This window comes from Gastrolobium bilobum, unplaced genomic scaffold (genome assembly GCF_033153095.1).
Source record: "Gastrolobium bilobum isolate Gb01-03AN ecotype WA unplaced genomic scaffold, APGP_CSIRO_Gbil_v1 utg4007, whole genome shotgun sequence".
Lineage (NCBI taxonomy): Eukaryota > Viridiplantae > Streptophyta > Magnoliopsida > Fabales > Fabaceae > Gastrolobium > Gastrolobium bilobum.
Window position 1 is genome coordinate 212706 of NW_026897118.1, and position 20498 is coordinate 233203.

Sequence of the window (20498 nt, forward strand, 5' to 3'; positions counted from 1 at the left end):
ACCATGTGAATCATGGAACACCACAGATTCAGTAGTACTGGCTCTTCATCTGACTCTAACCACATCCAAACAGGGTTAACTTCTCTGTCTTCACAACGCAGCCTCGCATCAGTTCCTTCCCTTAACTCACACTCTCATCATCATCTCGAGAACCTTCCAACCACCTCTCACAACTGTCTCACAACTTTCAAAGGCAACACTTCCTACATATCCTCTCTAACCCTTGTTGGGAAATTCCTCTACACAGGCTCATCAGACAGAGAAATCAGATCCTGGAACCACACCCCTTTTCATCACTCTGAATTCAACCCTCAACAATCAACCAGTAACATTGTAGTTGCTGGAAAGGGTGCAGTGAAGTCCATAGTAGTTCACTGTAATAAGCTTTTTAGTGCTCACCAAGACCACAAAATCCGTGTTTGGAAGATTAAAACCAACAGCGAAAATGACCAAAAGTACACCCTTTTAGCCACACTCCCAACGTTCGGAGACCGTGTCTCAAAACTACTGATCCCCAAAAACCATGTTCAGATTCGAAGACACAAAAAGTGCACATGGGTTCATCATGTTGACGCAGTTTCTTCACTGGCCTTGTCCAAAGACGGAACCTTGCTGTATTCAGTTTCATGGGACAGGACAATCAAGGTTTGGCGAACCAAAGACTTCACATGTTTGGAATCATTAAACAACGCACACGACGATGCAATAAACGCGGTTGCAGTTTCTTACGATGGTTATGTTTACACCGGATCAGCAGATAAGAGAATTAAGGTTTGGAAGAAAGGAGGCGAAATAGGAGGAGAAAAGAAACATTCCCTGGTGGACACGTTAGAGAAACACAAGTCTGGGATTAATGCATTGGCTCTTAACAGTGATGGGTCTGTGTTGTATTCTGGTGCATGTGACAGATCTATATTGGTTTCGGAGAAGGATGTGAATGGTAAATTAGTGGTGGTGGGTGCGTTAAGGGGGCACACCAAGTCTATATTGTGTTTGGCTGTGGTCTCTGATTTGGTGTGCAGTGGTTCAGAGGATAAAACGATTCGAATTTGGAGAAGTGTTCATAGAGATCAGTATTCTTGTTTAGGTGTTTTAGAAGGGCATAGAGGTCCAATTAAGAGTCTCACTGCTGTGGTGGTTGATCATCGTGACTCGTCCGAAACATCCTTTCTTGTCTATAGTGGCAGTTTGGACTGTGACATCAAGATGTGGCAGATTTTTGTTCCTGTTCTCTAAATTCTTGGAGTTAAGATTTTTTTTTTTTTTTTAATTTTTTGTCTAGTGGAAGTTTTCTCTTTATTTTTTTGTCTTTAACTAAACAAGAGAAAATTTCAAACATTGAAAATTTTCTTTTTCTTGATCCAAACATAAAAAGTTATAAGAACGGTATAATATAGGTTGGGGCTCATCTATCGGGTATATTGTTTGCTAATTGCGTGTCGCATGAAGTGGTGCAATCAGATTTTTTTTTTAAGAGGGCGAAATTATAATGTAATTTTTTTTCTTTAAAATTATAATTATTTATGGATTATTTTTTCTACGGTCAATCGAAATTATAATGCAATTTTTTTTCTTTAAAATTATAATTATTTATGGATTATTTCTTCTACGGTCAATCTAGATAACTTATCTACATTGAGTCCAAAACGACGTCGTTCTGAGACAAAAATCAAAGTATTTTTGTAATTATAATTTATTTCAGAGTTATAATAGTCTTTTTCATTATAATTTTTTTATTTTTCAACCCAAAATGATGTCGCAGCGAATGTAGATAACTTATCTATATTCACTTTAGAAACATTAAAACCTATTTATATGATACAAAGTTAAAAAAATCCTTTTTTTTGGATAACATTAAAAAAAACTTATAATTAAATGTTTCTACCAGGTTTAAGGGATAAGTTCAAAAGATATGATAAAAAATCAAAAATGATATTAAATTCTATAAAATTTATATAAACTTAAAAGCAGACTGTGGTAATTGGTAACGGCTACCGAACAGTTTTTTTATAGAATAAATACCCTTTTGGGTCCCTACTAAAAAATACGGTCACTATTTTAATTTCTTACAAAAATAAATTAGTCAGTTAGTTTCTAACAAATTTAAAGTGGACCTATTTTAGTTCTTTTGAGGGACTAATATGAGTCTTTTTTGAATTTGTGAGGGACCACGATTTCAACTAAATGGGTTCACTTTGAATTTGTTAGGGACTAAAATGGGGACCGTGTTTTTTGTTAGGGACCAAAAAGGATATTTACTCTTTTTTATAATACGGATGTAATTTTGTAGGTACATCCAACCTACAAAGAAAAAAATTTGAGACTTAAATAAAAATAAAAATTTAGATTCAAATGAATTTTTTTTCTCAATTTAAAAAAAAATACCGCTGCATCGAAGAAATTTTCTTCGCTATTCATCGCTTCACAACTGGTATGATATATATATTTTTTGCCCCTTGTGCTGTGAGGATATATTCAAGTCCATTTGCCGTGTCAACTAAGATTAAAAGAATAGGTTATTCTATTATTTTTTCTGCCTACTTTTGTCTACTATCTTAAAACATTGTTAGATCATAATCTCAAAAAGAGAGAGAAAGATAAATGTTAGTTAAGATTCTGATCTAATAGTGTTTTAGGGTGGTAGGCAAAGGTAGACAGAAAAAATGGTAGGTAGAAAACCTATCCCAAGATTAAAATATATCTCATATTGGGATTTGAGTTTTTTTATGTGAAAAAGTGATTATGTGATCATATTATTTGATCATAATTATTCATTAAAAATCATACACTTCTCTCTATCTTATCTCATCATCAATGAGTGGTCATGATAAAATAATATGATCAAATGATCATTTTTTCATATGAGAGAGGATCCAAATCCCTCGTATTGACTTAGTGTTTTTAACAAAAAAAAAATATTTTTTCAAAGTTTAGTGATACTTCAGCTATGATGCACGGACACGGACACGGACACGGGACACGACACGACACTTCGACACGTTAATTCTAGAAAATGCTAAATTTTGACAAGTTGGGACACATTTTAATATTAAATAATATTTTTAATATATATAATATAATTTACATTTAATACATACTTCAAAGTAGTCACATTAACGTATAGATTCTATATTTCTATTTGCTACTTGAGAAATTACTTTTGATTGTTTTTTCATAGGAACATTCTTTACTTTCTCAAATACTACATACAAGTATGGAAAGAGATAGCCTCAGATAAGGGGTTAACCAATAAAAATAAGGTAAAGTACCTAACTCTGTACCAAAACCCTTCTTTCATTCTTTCACAGCTTAATATACAATTGCTAAAGCAAAAGACCAGCTTAATATACAATAAAAATAAGGCAAAGTACCTAACTCTTTTTTTTTTTTTTTTGTAAATAAGTACCTAACTCTTTTGTTGTATATGAATCTGTTTGTAGAATTATTATTTTTTTAGGCAGAGGCCAGGTTGGCAAAGCTCACTAAATTTTCTATTTGGTTCATATATTCTTGTCAATGGTGATGGCTTACTTGTTAAAATGTTTAGCTACAAGTAGGAGTTATGGACTTTAAATCACTTCTTGCGTTACAGCAAAAGGTGTTGATGGATCTTGTAACTAGTTTATTCTCTAATGATCCGCTTCTCAATTAATTACTCTCTGAACTGTAATGTACTGAAAAATTATTGTCACACTCTGTAAAGAACCTTGAGATACACCACTCAAAAGCTAGCTCAAAGGGTGAGAGTGCCCAAGGCCTTATAAAAGCCATATTAATTGTCCATCCAATCAATGTGGGACTATATATCTCAACACACTCATTCAATACATTTAACATGAGAGGGTAGTTAATATATTTTGAACGAGTAACTACTCTGCTCTGTTAGCATGCCATAATTTTTAGTTTATTAATCTTACTCATGCTGTTTTTCTAACCCCAAGCCTATTATGCTTGACTGAATTTCTATTGTCAAAGTCTATCTTGTTCTTGTTTCTATTGTCAAATATATTGGTGAAGAAACAGAGAAAAAAATTTATTCCCATAAAAAAAATTGCAATGCAAGATATGAATCCTTTTATAATTTTCTGCAGCAAATGCACTTGAGATCAAAGTCTCTGAAATATCTCTCAATTAATGAGCTTGGTGTGCTTTGGCCTAAGTACAACCAATGTGTTATTTATCTTGTGGAACTATGGAAATGAACAAATTAGAATTTTGCACAACAGAGCTTAATTTCTTTTTATCTTTTTTATGTTTCTCACATGCAGATGCATTGGTTATTGTTTCAATTCTAGTCCTGGTGGCTTTGTTAAGCATACAACGGTTTGGTACCAGTAAAGTGGGTTTCATGTTTTTCCCTATACTTGCTTTATAGTTCGTTTCTCTGGGTTCTATTGGAGTTTATAATATAGTTAAGCATGATATTATCGTTCTGGGAGAAAAAACCACACATATGAAGGAAACTATACAAGGGAGATGTAGACGAGAAAAAACGACACATAGCCTCAGACTTTCTAGACTCAATAATAAATTTCGCATTAGTTGCACATAGAACCAATGTGAGACTATATATCTCAACACGTTTCCTCACACAAGAGCCCATCGGGCTCGAAGAGTGGACAATGCAATAGGCTCAGCCCACCTGTGCTAAGAAACGCCACAAGAGAAAGTGTGGGGCGGCGAGGCTCTGATACCATATAAAGAACCTTGTGATATACCACCCCAAAAGCTAGCTTAAAGGGTAGGAGTGACTAAGGCCTTATAAACTCTACATTAGTTGCACATACAACTAATGTGAGACTATATATCTCAACGACGACCAACAGTAACTACAGCGCACGAAGTCCGTAATTTTAACTACTAGACCAACTCTTTAAGTGATACTGACAGTTTATGTATGTTATGGGGACATAGTACAACTAATGAACTACGCCTATTCGAGAAATCATTGTTATAAAAATTTTCTTGAACTACGCCTATTCTTTCTGCATGCATCTTTTTACATACATAAAATCTTCTGAACATTCGACTTCTCTCATAAATAACTTAAAATGTACACACTTCTCTCATGTATGATTTCGATTATTTTGAAAAAGTAAATTTTTTTAAAAAGTTATTTTATGAATGAAAGAGATTATATTTACAACTTATTTTCTCTTACTAACTTCTTATAATTATTATTTTTTATAGTTAGATTAAAAATAAATCAACAATTATAAAATAACATCAATTGAGAGTTATTAATTTGATTTTGATCAAACGGTAAAAAAATAATGGTAAAGGAAAATATATTGTAAATATAACCTCCCTCTTTATGAATTCTTATAAATTACTTTAAATAAAATAAACTAATTCAAATAAACACTTAATCTACATGTTAGAAGTAAAATTTTAATTTTGTGCCTCAATATAATAATCGAAACTCATGTGATAGTTTCTCTTTTACATAATATCAAAGTTCCTATTATTTATGGGTTTTTTTAAGGTTTATTTAGTGATTCTTGTTAATGTAATTCTTGGAAATGGAATACCTAGAAATGATATTTTTGAAAACATGTTAAACCCACGTTTAAACGTTGCTAAAATAATTGCTAAGAATGTTGGAAAATATTTCTACGAATCTTGTATTCCCATGCTTGGATAGAAGACAAATTCGCAAAAATATATAGTGATTTTTACAAAATACCCCTGACAAATACTAATACAAAATAAAAGAAAATAATCTTCATAACTGGTTTGTCATTACATTTTTGGAAGTTCAGTAAAAGCACACCAAATAATTTACATTTCTTATATAGTGATTTTTTCAAAAATAGCCCTGACAAATACTAATACGAAACAAAAGAAAGGGATAAGAACTTCTGCACTGTAGAAGTTCGATATCTAACAGCAAACCCAAAAATATATAAGGGACCCACCATTTTTAAATTAAAAAAAGGAAACAAAATGTTTTTTTATGGGCGGTAAGAGAGAAAACTTATGCAGCTACAACATAAGTTTTTTTTCCGGAATATTTGGTAGAAGGTGAAAAAAAAAATCTTAAAAAATAGGGTGGAAAAATTATTTGCTAGGAGGTAAAGTAAAAATATGGTTGAGAAATTTTTTGTCCTATTAATTGCTTTTCTATGTAAAAGAGTTGGAGAAGATTACCATTGAAGGGGTGAAATTATTTTTTTCCCATGTGATGGAAAAATTAACACACAACATCAGTAAAATTAACTCAACATTCTCGAAAAAAAATTTGGCCTACAAAACACATTTTAATAACTTAACCAGTAATTTTTTTTTTCCATCATATTCCTTGAAATTATTTTTTTTCGGTAAAAAAAAATTTATCCTCTACCAAATCCCTCCTAAAAGAAAATGAAAAAAATATTTAATATTACTTTATATAACTTTGTCTAGTATTTACTGGAACAATATCGTTTTAAGGTTGAAAAATTAAAAAATTAGAATAATAAAAACTATTATAACCCTAAAAAAAATTAAAATTATAAATACACCATAATTTTCGCTCAAAACTACGTCATTTCAATAAATATTAGATAAATTATTTAAAATAACTTTAAAAAAAATGAACCCAAAGAAAATATATCTTCATAACTGGTGGTTTGTCATTACATTTTTGGAAGTGCAGCACAAGCACCCCAAATAATTTACATTTCTTGCCTTGCTTATATTAAATAAGTTCTAAAATGCAGAGCGATTGATATATGAATATGAGATATATATAAGGAAGCATTTATAATGTCAGAATACAACATTTGTTCTGAGAACTCACGACATATTCACCGTGAGAATAAACATGAATACAGATGTGAATATATTAACTTTCTTAAAATAATTGATTTCTAATAATATTTTTACTTTTTTTATATAAAAAACAACCGACCAATTATTTCATTCCTAAGTGTGGATCTCCAAAAACAACTTATATATACAACCAGTGGCGGAGCCACATTGGTGCCAGTGGGTGTCTTGGCACTGGCTAATTTAGCCACGTTTATTTCGCTACGCTTGAAACGTAGCAAATCATGTTTTAAATTTTTTGAAAATTAGCCACGTTTTGGTCGTAACTGTATAACTGTAGCTATTTTGGCACCAACTGAATTTTTTTTACACTGGCTAGAATGCCTTGCTGGCTCCGCCACTATATACAACCAACGTTTCTTATTAAACTAGTATCCATAGGGCTAGCTAAGGGCTAAGGTCTACTACAATATCTTACGTATCTGGTATATAAGTTAGGATTGGCAAAACGGGTTAACCCAGCTCAATCCAGCCCAACTCGCATGAACCTCGAAAAAAACGAGTCAGATTAAGGTTGGCTCGAAAAAAAAAATGAGCCAAAAATCCCAACTCAACCCGACTCGAGCCGAGATAGAGTTGACTCAAAAATATGGCTCGTGAGTTGGCTTGAAAAAATAGCTCGCGAATTAGGTGAAAAATTGGGTCGCGGGTTGGCTCAAAAATTGTTCGTAGATTGGCTAGTTTTCAGCCTATTTAAATGAACCTTTAGTATTAATGTATCAGCTATGTGGCTTACATCAGCTTAAACAAAGGGTTACAAAATGAGAAATAAAAGCTTAATATTCTAGTTTCAAATTTTTTTCACAACAAATTTGAACCAATATCAAGAAACAATCAGAACCACTCGTTACCAAGTGGATAAGATATTTGAACCAAACAAAGATAGCACAGTCTAACAATATAAAAAATGGCACGAATGTGAAAAAATTAAGGACTTAGGTTTAAAGAAGGAAGAAAAATGATGACAACATGTGCGAATTTTATCCATTTTTATATATTATATTTTGTATTTTTTTATTTAAAAAAAAAATCAACCCGTGGGTTGACTTATTTTTTTCCGAGCTGGCTCGAGTCAAGTTGGCAGCTCATTTTTGCCAACCCCACCTGACTCATTTTTCAGGGGTAAGTGTCATCACATACCAAAATCTTCCTAACATTCTTAAAAAGAAAAATAATTTAATTTGCACATAAAAAATTATATGGTTATACTTCAATTGTTTAGAAAATAAAAAAAAAATGCATTAGAGTATACGTTTTTTCATTTTATCATTTTTAAGAAATAAAAAATGGTATAAAATAGTTTTACCCTTCTAAAAAACTATTATTTCGTGAACAAATTGCACCGTCTACGTAACGCGTAATTATTTCTACATCCAGCTTCAAATCATCATAGTTATGTAGTTTGGTTGCATAAAAGCTTTGACAATCGATGTATGCAAACCATTGGCCTCCTCATTCCAATCATAATGCAACTGTGCAATGAATACATGCTTTACCCGCCCATATATGTGAGACAAAACATGACACGCGAAGAGAGAGAGAGAGAGAGAGAGAGAGAGAGAGAAGGGCTTGCAATTTCCATGTTGTTATCTATACATTTATACAAAGGCAAATTATTGTAAAACTTTGTATATATTCAGGTAGAGTAGCATCAGAGGAGGAGAGATAACTATAAAAGCTTGACCCATGTGAACTGAAAATCTAGCCACGAGTTCACATTTTATTTTGTACACAACAGGTCACTCTTACTAGTCAAAGAAACGGGTCAATCCCCGGTAATGCTTCACGTCGGTTCGAGAAAAATGATAGGATTGGGTAGAAAGAATAACAGAACAAAGCTAACAGAATGAGCATCTACCTTAGTTACAATGGTTCTTTAGCTGGTGTACCCGGATCACGGGGATATTTCATCGGGGTGTGACGATCCTTTAAACATATGACAGCAGTTCGCTGACCATATGGGCTTTGCGATTCCACTGGAAAAACAACATCAATGTAAAATTACTTCAATAAGCTAGCTCATCCACTAACGAAACAAGAAATAGAAATGCAGTATGAACTCTTCCAATAAAATCAAGAACAAAACGGCATGGGCACTCTTTCTGGAAATGCCAGAGAAGACCATACCCACAAGGCCTTCAAATCCAAATATAATCAAGCAGGTAGAGGAATCTTCTTATGTGAAACATTACATTCTAAAGAAAGCACAAGGAAGGAAATAAGGTTGATGCTCTTGGTGAATCAATAGGTTGTTGAATTCAGGGGTTTGGGCGTAAGAATTGTGTATTTAAGGTTTATCGTATTTACTTGTTAGGCTTTTCTTTACAATTAAGACTTAGTTATATTAGGGATTAAGGATTACTGAGTTACTTTCCTTAACAAAATAAAAAAAAATCCCCAGAAACAAACCCGGGACTAAAGAGCAGTTTTACCACTTCTCCAGACTTGCCCTCATTTAGTTACTTTACTTAAAAAATATATATAAATATTTTGAACTTGCCTATGAAATTAAATAGCAAATTTATATTCACTCATTCTTCCTATCAAATTCCTTTCAGCATTTTTCACTTCAAAAAGCTAAAAGTTCTATCAGTAAACACCTATGCACCTTGATACACAGGCCCATCTTACCCAACATATACAGTTTATTGACCTGCCACCACAAGCCATTGGAGCATCATCAATCAGAGCCACTAGCATTGACTTTAAACTCCCAACGGTTTTTCCAGTAAAAGAGAGTCATCACTTGCTTAACTCCAGAAAACTTAACCGAAGGGTGAGAGGAGGAGTTAAATCCTAGAGAAATGGTGTTAGAGCTTAAGCTTGATATAAAACTAACCAGTTTACATGATGTAACGTTAGCACTATCTGACAAGGAAGCTATCAATCTCTCCTGTTCGCTGAGAATATAAAATGTCAAAAACATATATTCACAGGCATACAAAATGTAGTTTCATCTCAGAAAATCATCAAAAAATTGAATTTTTTTTAACTCAGCACAAAATGTCTATATTGCAGGAGCAAAGTTTAAAGGTTTAAAGCTGAGTACCAGAGCATATTTGCAATAGCGATGCTCCCATCTTCTGGATGGCACTTTCAGCTTTCTTAACTTCATCCTATCCAAATTCATCACAAAGGAAATATATGGTTCACGACTTCAAATCCATGGGACAAGTATAGAAAAGCTACACAATAAATCAGCATGATTTCAGATGTACTTATTCTAAACTGAAAAAAATAAAAAATGACTTAATTTTCATGTGATGTTAGTGTAAAACTTCTTACACTAGCATCCAATTCCAATCATGTATTGACAAATCATTAAAAGAGTTTGACTATTATTAAATGATAGCATAAAACTTTTCAACGACAGTGGATTATATTTGTACTCGAATAATATAAGCACAATTGAGAAATAATTTATTTATATGTTCAGTAAAATCAAGTTTATATTAACTTTCACATGTATGGACACATAAGTTATTTGTCAGTAGTTTTAATATGATTGGGGTCAATGTGGATTTTATTTGAGGAAATAGGATAGAAAAATAAACTCAACAGTTAAAAAATTTCATTCAAGGGGGTAAAAATCAGCCTCCACCTTTTTCTGTTTTCTCAAAAATACATTCCTGACAAAGTAATTACATGAACTTAATAACATTTCCTGAAATGTTAACCACTGAACACTCTCACTGTGACTCATGAAATTAGCCCAAAGATGTAGGGCATTATCAAATTAGAACTACACCCTGAAAATTAACTTAAAATAGAGGATGCCTGGACAGAATATTTGTTTGACAGGTGGACCCTTCCTGAGGTTCAGCCCCAGCCCAAAAGTTCTCCTTCAATGTAAATCAATTGCAATCTACAGAGCACAAGCAAGCTAGTGGCTTTCACAGGGTATGGACATGATCCACACCCATGAATTATGAATCAGATGTAAGACTTAGTATGACAAATACAAATTAGCCGCATTTCTCGTGGTAAAAAAATGGTAAGGGAATAAAATTTATACGACATTTTCAGACACTTCTTGTAGGAAAGCAACCAAGCAAGCATAATTAGATATATAATATATGAATCAGCAGAAGATAATGATCAAGTCTTGAAAATAAATTTCTAACGGCTGTTAGCTACCTCAGGATCATGACCCTTGGCAGCAATAAACAATCCACTGACACGAACCAAGGGAAGACAATACTCAGCTGGAAATGCAATAACAAGAAGCAAACACCGAGTCAGTAACAAATCACTGTGTGTGAAAGAAATAGAGAATTAAATCAGGTACCTAATATTCTCATTTCTGCAACAGCCCTGGCCACTGCTATGTCAAATTTCTCTCTGAAGCAAAGATCATGCCCCAAACTCTGTCCTATGCACAGAACAAGACATATTTTCAGGAGAAGAAGGTACACAGCGATTGCCAAAATAAAATAAAAAAACACAACAGCAACATGAGGGTCTTTGGCAGTGTTCAATATAAGAAAAGTGTTCCGGGTTATTCTAGGTTAATCTTCAGAGTGATTGCTTTCATATATATAATATATATAACCATGCAAAACCTTGTTATTATCTACCTTCTCTTTTTTTTCCTTTTTAACGGCGTTAATAAGAAAGCTACCTTACATGCAATTATTCAAAAGCATATTGCCTTTCCAACACCAGAAGGACATAAGAAAATGCCTTTAAATTTTAACAAACACAAGAAATATTCGGATGAAAAATCTTATTAAAAGAAATGGAGTGCGTGCATGTGTGTTTTACCTCTGCTCTTCCTCTTACAATTTGAATGTTTGAGGAACCGATAACACTGACGACATGCTCCAAGAAGACGCATCGCTTGTTCATAGACTCCAGAAGCGTTACATCCCATTCTATTCCATTGAATCACAAGTCACAAGGGACTCCATAGAGCAACAAGAACAATTTTGGTTTATAGATGAAATCACCTGGTCGAGCTATGGCTAAAACTACTCCTGGAAGGCCCGCGCCAGTTCCAACATCGACAAGGTTGAGCTTATCGCCGGAACTGCCGCAGTGCGTGCGATAACAGTCGCTCAAAGGAGGCAAAATCGCAAGCGAGTCCTCCACGTGCCTTTCCATGACTTCATTCACGTCTTTAACTGCGGTCAGATTCATGCGCTGCAATTGCAATATGCAAGTGTTAAGGAAGATTGTGATTGAGCGTTGTGTTGCAAAAGAGTGAGAGAAATTGAATACCTTGTTCCATTGAAGAAGAGCGTCAACATAGAGATGAATCTGGTCTTTCTGGCGGGAGGTTAGGGTTCCGAAGTGGGAGAGAGTTGCAGTGGATTCGTGCTGACATAGTGTTGTTGATTTCCGAGTCGTAAGGTGTTTGAAGAAAGTCCCCCGAGAAAACTGCAAGTTCAAAACCATGCAGCGACTACTACTTAGAAGCATCTCCTTGTCGTAACAAAGTGAAAGGCCGAAGCACAAATGAGTATTAAGTATGATATGGGCTTATTCCCGGTCATTATTGTAACCTCACACAGTTTTAGGCCTAGCACAACCCATTGAATGCAAAGTCAAGGTTTCGGTATTACAGAGTTTTAGGTCCAAACCATTGGCAACAAATAAAACTCGTCTATTCTAATCCCAAAAAGAATCATAATAGTAAAAATAACAAATCGATTGAAATATCAAATTACTTGTGCAAATTTCTTTTCATACATTACTTTTTCATATTTTTAGTTCCTAAATTCTAGCATTATCAATTGAATACGTAGTATTTTTAATGGGAAATGTGAGTATCATATTATAGACATAAAAATGTGAGACTCACATTTTTATTTTTTTCATTAAGACCCACACTTTTTTGTGTCTATGACTTGACAACATGTGTCATGTAACATGAGACTCGCATTTCTCATTTTTAATATACAATCGTAAGTATGTTCTAATTTACTTCTTTGATGTTGTTATCAAATCCCTCCGTTCTTCCATCTTTGAAATGTCTCGAGTGTATTGAAGGAATAAATTGAGAAAATCAAAATATGCAGGATTGTATAGGAAAATTAATAAGGATAAAATTCAAGATTGATTTATCCTTTAGTAGAAACAAAGACATGCAGAACAAAAAAATTATTCTTTTGATGTGATCTGGAACCATTTTATACGTGACAAAGAGTTCAATCCAATAACAGCTCAATAAGTTCAAGAAGAAAGACTTAAGGAGTAAGGAAGCGTGTACATCACGAGTACAAGCAATTCTGCAAGCAGCGGCAGAGCTAGGGAAAAAATCGGGTAGTGCCAAAAGATCCAGCCAGATAGAATCAGGTGGTGTCAAGGTTGAATTATTTTTAAAAATTCAATTAATATCAAGGTTATATAAAAGAATCTATACCATTTTCAAAAATTAGGTGGTGCCAAGGCACCACCTACCTCTCAAGTGGCTCCGCCACTATCTGAAGGCACATAGAATACATAGACAACAACATAGAATACGTAAGCCTCCTCAAGAGTCAATGGTTAAGGGACACGCAAAAGCTACAATTAAGCCTACACCTTATAGCTCATCAGTAGACATCTCGCAAATAGGATATGCTGATAAGGTTACCCAATCCACCAATGAAAGTGAATGTCGCCATACTAATTAGGTAGCACAAGCAGATTGTGTTGTTACTATATAAAGAAGGCTCAAAGTCCAAGTAAGACCATCTTCTACGGTTGACTTAAACTTATTACACAACTACTAACTTGAACATCAAAATGTCTTATAGATACCTCATTTGTCCAATCTCTCCAGCACCGGCTTAGTCATCCCACATAGCAATCCAGTTGATCCCACCATCTTCCAGCACCACTTGAACCAGACTTAACTGTGTATCATCCGGATTAACTTTTTTTGGACCGATCATGGTGGATATTATATATATGTGGGATAAAACTCATCTAAAATGAGTTTATCTTTAAAATAAGTAAAATTATATTTATAATTGATTTAACTTAAATCATATTATAATATTAACTCGCCAAGATATAACCGTGGACATATTTTTACTTATTTACTTGGAAGACGACCACAAATAGCTTTTTTTTAAGAATACTTCACAGTTTCACGAATTCCTATAAGTATATCCCTGTAATTTCGAATCCTTGGAAACCTGAGAACGTTGATTTTCGTAGTATCCTAATATGGTTGAAATTATACAATCTTCAGTATTTTTTTTTTAAAATATATTTTTTAATTGTTTAAAAGTTATTAAAAAAACACTTTAATTCTAAAATAAAATAATTAACATAGGCAGTCAAGATAAGGGTGTAAAACATTGGATGGTAACCTCTCTCTATATAAGAAGAAATTAAGGACAAAAGGAACATGGCATACTGTGCACTTTATATGTTTGGGTTTAGACTAGGTTTTGTGGCAAAAAGATTTGAATCTCTGAAAAAGAATTTCACTTTAATTAATTCCAGAGGTTCACATTTTCCATCAAACTAAGTTAATTGGGGTGCCACATTTTCCTCCATTCATAAGAGGAGAAAGTGGAAGAAAAGGCTGGCCAATGAGTGACTTTATCAGGGTCAAACACGAAGTCATAAGCAAAGGTCTAGATAGGTTATTTTCCAAAACTCCTTTCGTTCCTCTATGCTCAAAACAGCAACCAGCCAGATATATAGGTTATTTTCTTAGAGCCATACGGGACTCTTGGATGTTCAAGCCAGTTTACAATATTCTACTTATTACACAACTGATAGCACGTGAATGATACGAGATTATTATAGTTTAATTAATAATTTTGAATTCGAGTCAGTAATACATAATTATGTTAAAAACTTGGTACTTGTCATCTTCATAATTGTGCCGACTCGATTAAATTAATTGATTTGCGGATAATTTAGTGAAGAAATAAATAAATAAAAAATACAAAAATGAGATTCTAGAATTGAACCAAAGGAGATAAGTTACCTTGAATATTCGTAAATGGCCAATTTTGTGCAGAAAGAGACTAAAAGAAAGAAATATAGGATAGGTTTTGAGGTAACACATAGGAAGAATTTCTAAGATAAAATAATAAAGGGAGCCAGAAAAAGAAGGGGTGGGGCCGTGGGGGCATGCGGCAAAAATGTTGAAAAGCAAGAAAGAAAGGGCAATATAAAAACAAAAAGAATTATGTAAAAGATGTTTTACACACATATATATCAGACTGCTGAGTTGTGCGAGAATCAAGAAGTATCATCAGACCAGGTATATGGTACATTCAAAATATGCTTATATGGGAATCTTTTCCTCTATCTATGTAAACAATGAATTATTGCTTTCAAGCTTCAGAATGCCGGGAACATTATTGCGTTATGTGAACAGTAACTAACATTTTTGTCCCCAAAAGTTGCTTTTGCAGAAGGCCACATATTCTATTTCCATATTCTTATTAATTACTATGTGTCTTCCTCATCTTAACCTTTTTTTTTTTTTTTTGCATCTATATATATATATATATATTGTCTCAAACACTGACATCCTCATCAGTTCTTTATTCTCATGGGTATATATGTCTCTCTGTTCTGCCAAATTCCATCTTTAACTAAACCCTATAAAGCTTATAAGCAATTCATCCACTTCATATACAGTCACAAACAGCCTTTTACTGTTTTTCTAATATAAAAATATCTTATAAATTTAAAATAAACGAAGTAGAATTCAGCTACACATCTATATCCATAGGATTACAAAACAACCTAATCATTCTGCACTTTTTTCAAAACCCTAAATATTTTACAATTATAGACCACGAAATTCTTGTAATTTGATTGGATGTTACAATGTGGACAGCAAGAACACAGCTGCAGGTGATAATTTCTTCATGGAAAATGAAATGGGGTCATATTGTTTTTTCCTTTTCCTCGCGAAACAAGAGCTGGAAGGCATAAAAAAGTTGCCACCACGGTTTTCGTGATAATTCTTTCTTTCTTCTTTCTTCCCACAATAGAAAAGGAGAGAGAGAGAGAGAGAGCTATCAATTAGTCTCTTTCTCTTTCTCAGAGGGATGGCACGAACTACCTTGGATTTTTCTTCAACCTTTCAACGTTCTCACAAAACAGCAATCATCATGCCCTCACCCTCCTTGTTCTTCTCTCTGACCCTCCCTAACCATCATCATTACCCCCTCAAGGTTCCCACCTATTCCTTTATCAGAAACATCATCATCACCATTCACCAACCTTTTGCTCATGATCATCTTCACCACCAGCACAAGCACCACTCAAAACAAGGTCAAGAACAAGCACAAGCACAAGAAGAAGAAGAAGAAGACTATGACGATGAAGATAAACAAGGAAAACATTCTCGTTTGCTTATTATGCTTATGAGAAAACCCTACTTTCATATCTAGCTTCACCAACTTTTATTTATTGAGTGAAAAGGGTCTATAGCTTTTGCTTTAAAGATCCAACAACTCAACTCTTGGGGAATCAAGCGTCTCGGTCCGATCCATTTCTGTTTTGGCTATAAGTATATTCCATATTATACTAACTAGCCTTTCTTTTCTTTTCTTTTGTTATGATTTTATACCAATTTTTGGTTTGATTCGTAGAAGGATTATGTTAGGTTGCTTTATCACTCTCTTTCTCTTTCTCTCCTTCTATCTTTCTGGGTGTGGAAGTGTTGTTACTTATTGTGATTGCTAAATTAATCTTTGCCTAGATCGAAAGACTTGGGTTCGATATATATTTCAACTTTTTTTCCCTGCTAAAAATATTGGGCGTAGAAATTAATTAAGGAGAACGGGATATTGTTATTAATATATTAATTTTTGTTGCAAGTAATAATGAATGGTTTTCTTTTTTGATAATACGGGAAATCACAGTTCTGAGGATAGTCTTGTAACACAGTTACTGTATCCATTCTAACATATTATCGGTAAAGTATTAATGATGCACCTATTTTCTTTGCTGGGTCTAGCTAGGGTTTCCCTGCAGTACCTTTTTTACGCTAGTTTGTACTACCTTTCTGTGTTGACTCTGAATGATGAGGTCTGGTAATGAATACACAGATACAAGAGTATATCTTAGAATTCATGAATGAGATTTAAGATGAGCTAGAGAGACGTTTGTAGTTGTCGAATAGGAATCAAAGTGCTTGACTCAACAATGATACAACACCTAATCAAGAGCAGAAAGTCATCGTGATAACTTAGTTTCTTGACCATAACTCTTTTTTCATTGAATTTTTTACATCTCATGATGACTCTAAACCTTGTTTTGAATATTCTTAATTTGTGCATAATTCATATTCATCTTTTACTTTATCTAAGAACCTTGAATTTTTCCCGGTTTTGATATGTGTTTCTCTTTTTTTTTACATCTATATATGTATGCGAAAAATAATAAAATTGAAGAGCAATTCGTCAAAGACGACCCGCATGGTCTAAGAGTCATGATCGGTAATGGTTTTACACGTATGATTGAGTTAGCTCGACTGTGTAATAATCATTCATCAAACAAGAAAGAAACAACGAAAACATGTTTCTTTCATTTTTATTGTATAGGACCAGCTAGAAATTTTCAAGAATATATATATCTTGTTGAGAAAGAAGACGTTGAGATCTGATCATTTACTTCATGGCTTGTAATAATGCAATTAGAAGCCGAGTGCTGTAGAAGACTAGAAGCACATTGGAAACCCTTTCTTAGCAGGCCCGCCATCACTGCTAGGAAAGTTCAAATTTTTTATGGAAATTTTCGACAGAATCTTTAATTCCGTCGAAAATATTATTATCAATGAAGAAATATTCGACGGCTTTATTTTCGACAAAATTTTGATCATTTTTTACGAAAAAATCCCGTCGAAAAAAAAGCATTTTTTAGTAGTGCATTGCTAGTTTTGTGCACTTATTTTTTTTCCAAACGAAAAAATGTATTATAAAAAAACATTTTAGAAAAACTATTCAAAACGCACCCTCGATGATATGGGGAAAAAATGGATTAGAAATTAATAATTCGATTCACTTAAAAATTTAAGCTATTAAGTGAAAGCTCAATTAATGATTTTCATATTTTATCTCTCTAAGATATCTCCATGTAAGAGCTCTTGAACTTGATTGCTCATGAGGATCAAACTCGTCATCTTGTGAGCTCACATATGTGAAGGAGACATTAATGGTGGTTATTTTCAAACTTCTATTCTAACTTCAGCATTCGTAGAGTTTAACCATTATATATGTCCTTGGAAAATGAGAACAAATAATGGAAGGGTGCTTTCTTATTCATCCCCAGAAAAACAAAACAAAACACATGGTGATCTATATATGCCCATTCATGATTGAATACACTTCCCTCCACATGGTGCCCCATTCATGATTGAAGACATACCTTCCCCCTCTAGTGACATATATAACAGCCAAATTAAAAACCTTTAAGGCTGCTCCCCTCCTCCATTTTTATTTGCTGGAGTAAAAGAGATTCTACCATCACTCCGTCGTTTGTGAAAGAAGAAATACAATATTAACTGAATTACCACTAAATATTGGACATTCATGTCTTTATTTTATTTTATTTGGATTTACAGAGAAAAAATAGATAACGTTAAAATTTTAAGTTTGAATTGCGTCGTGTATAAATAAATCTGGAAATGAATAAACAAAATGACGATCATATAAAGTACGAAAAAAAAAAAAAATCATAAACCCAATGCTTTACAACTTAAGATTTTAATTTCTTATTTACCAAAAAAAAAAAGATTTTAATTTCTTTCGTTTCAATTTTAAATTGAATAAATCTATTTCAGATTGGAATCGAAATAATGAAAATTTACAGAATCCCCTTCGTAATAAATTGGAATCTTGTATTGCGTTCTTCAAATGGCTTTTTAGAATATAACGCATAGTGAAATGTGAAAAAGAAAGTCTAACGTTGATCCCCGCAAAAAGACGAGCCGCGACAACATAGACTAATTAATTTTGAGGATTTCTCAATAGGAAATAACTTTCTTGGTTGATCGAAATTAGGCTATTTTTTTTTTAATAAGTGGTGGGTCTCACCACATATTATATCTACCACATGAGAGAGAGGATATCTCATATGATATGAGAAAAAAGAAACACTTTCTCAAATCGTAAGCAAGAAAAAGTTAGTATTTCAAATATGAAGAAGGATCCGTTTACAAATTTTTTTGACAAATTTTTACAAATTACACTATTTTCTCTCGGGAGTGAAACTAGTGTTCTTCCGGGAGAAGATAGTGTAGTTTGTAAGAGTTTGTAAACAAAAAAGTTTATAAATATAACTTCCCTTCAAATATTATTAAAAATTAAAATGCGAAACAATTTTTTTTTATAATTAAAGTGATATACATTAATTAAAATAAAATAAAAAATCTTATCCGATTATTTTAGAAGTACTGTTTACCAAATTTAAAACTATTTAGATCTTTTTAAAAAAAATTGGCTTTTGAAAAAAAACAATTGGTTGTTGACTTTTCTTTGTATGTTGAAATATATAGTCTCACATTGATTGTGTGGGCAACTAATGTGGCCTTTGTAAGGCCTTGATTGTGTGGGCAACTAATGTGGCCTTTGTAAGGCCTTGGGCACTCCACCCTTTGAGCTAGCTTTTGGGGTGGTGTATCCCAAGGTTCTTTACATGGTATCAGAGCCTCGTCGCCCCCCCACTTTCTCTTGTGCGTTTCTTAGCACAGGTAAGTTGGGTCTGTTGCATTGTCCACTCTTCAAACCCAATGAGCTCTTGTGTGAGGGGGCGTGTTGAAATATATAGTTTCACATTGATTGTGTGTGCAATTAATGTGGCCTTTATAAGGCCTTGGGCACTCCCACCCTTTGAGCTAGCTTTTGGGATGATGTATCCCAAGGTTCTTAACATTATAAGCTAAAATTTCTAGCTTAAAAAAAAAAATTGTGGTTTTTTAAACAGACATCTAAACAAATTTTATAATGAGAAATATATATTTTTCTGAAAAAAAAGTTTTGAATAAATAAAAAACCATCCGAATAGGCTCTTAGTAGAGGTGTAAATGGGTTAGGCCGGCCTACAGGGATCTATGGCCTAGCCTATATTAAGCCAAGCTTAGCCTGTTACAAATAGTAAAATAGAGCAGGCCTAGGCTTTTAAAAAATCTATATAAAAAATAGGTCATAGGTTTTTTTGTATATATCGGGCCTATAAGCCTATATCATATTATTTATTTTAAATAAAATTATTATTTTAATAAATTTGAATAATAAAGTAATATTATTTTAGTTATTCTTTTAATTGTTAAATGTTTAATAGGCTTAAACTGGCTAACAGACCTAGGACAAGACTTTTATTTGTAATTATAGGTCAGACCAAACTTGTAATTTAGTGCCTATACAGGCTAACAGGCCAGGCCACATCCAATATTCTTTATACAAGTTTGGTCAGTTAAAATCTAGCCTAGCCTAACTTATTTACACCCCTGACCCTTAATACCGTGAAGATTCTTTGGTCGAGTCAATGATACATAGAAATTAGTGATGTATTATCGCGAAGATCACATATATTCGTATATTAGTTAGGACATGTTTAAAAATAGATCAATTAAAAAAACCATTTTTTTTAAATCAATTCAAAATAATGTGTTTGAATTAGTTAATTTTTAAAAATAATCAGTATTTTTTTTATAATTTTAACAATAAGGGATTAGTATTTGTATTTTTAAAGAATATGAAATTGTGTTATTTTAAATGTGAGAG

General features: G+C 33.1%; 2 protein-coding genes across 3 annotated transcripts; one reads left to right on the plus strand and one right to left on the minus strand.

Moving 5' to 3' along the window:
• Nucleotides 1-1236, plus strand: LOC133304309 (protein JINGUBANG-like). Its single transcript, XM_061504319.1, has one exon. It carries the CDS (start codon nt 13-15, stop codon nt 1234-1236), a length of 1224 nt encoding a protein of 407 aa, XP_061360303.1. The 5' UTR covers nt 1-12.
• Nucleotides 1237-8423: 7187 nt separating this feature from the next.
• Nucleotides 8424-12339, minus strand: LOC133304302 (uncharacterized). Of its 2 annotated transcripts, XM_061504308.1 has the most exons (8): nt 12031-12339; nt 11760-11952; nt 11575-11684; nt 11099-11177; nt 10948-11015; nt 9860-9926; nt 9650-9710; nt 8684-8786 (listed from the first exon to the last, which is right to left on the minus strand). In XM_061504308.1, the coding sequence occupies exons 1-7, from the start codon at nt 12229-12231 to the stop codon at nt 9694-9696; spliced, it is 735 nt and encodes a 244-aa protein (XP_061360292.1). In that variant the 5' UTR covers nt 12232-12339; the 3' UTR covers nt 8684-8786; nt 9650-9693. The 2 variants fall into 2 exon arrangements, with proteins under 2 accessions (XP_061360290.1, XP_061360292.1); XM_061504306.1 differs by lacking the exon at nt 9650-9710 and having other exon boundaries at nt 8424-8786.
• Nucleotides 12340-20498: the final 8159 nt, after the last annotated feature.

Coding starts and splice junctions, on each gene's coding strand:
- LOC133304302 (XM_061504306.1), bottom strand. CDS start 12,231: ATGCTTCTAAGTAGTAGTCGCTGCATGGTTTTGAACTTGCAGTTTTCT. Junction 11,953..12,030: donor CTCTTCTTCAATGGAACAAG/GTATTCAATTTC, acceptor TTGCAATTGCAG/CGCATGAATCTGACCGCAGT. Junction 8,787..9,859: donor GCTATTGCAAATATGCTCTG/GTACTCAGCTTT, acceptor TTGTTTTTCCAG/TGGAATCGCAAAGCCCATAT.
- LOC133304309 (XM_061504319.1), top strand. CDS start 13: ATGGAACACCACAGATTCAGTAGTACTGGCTCTTCATCTGACTCTAAC.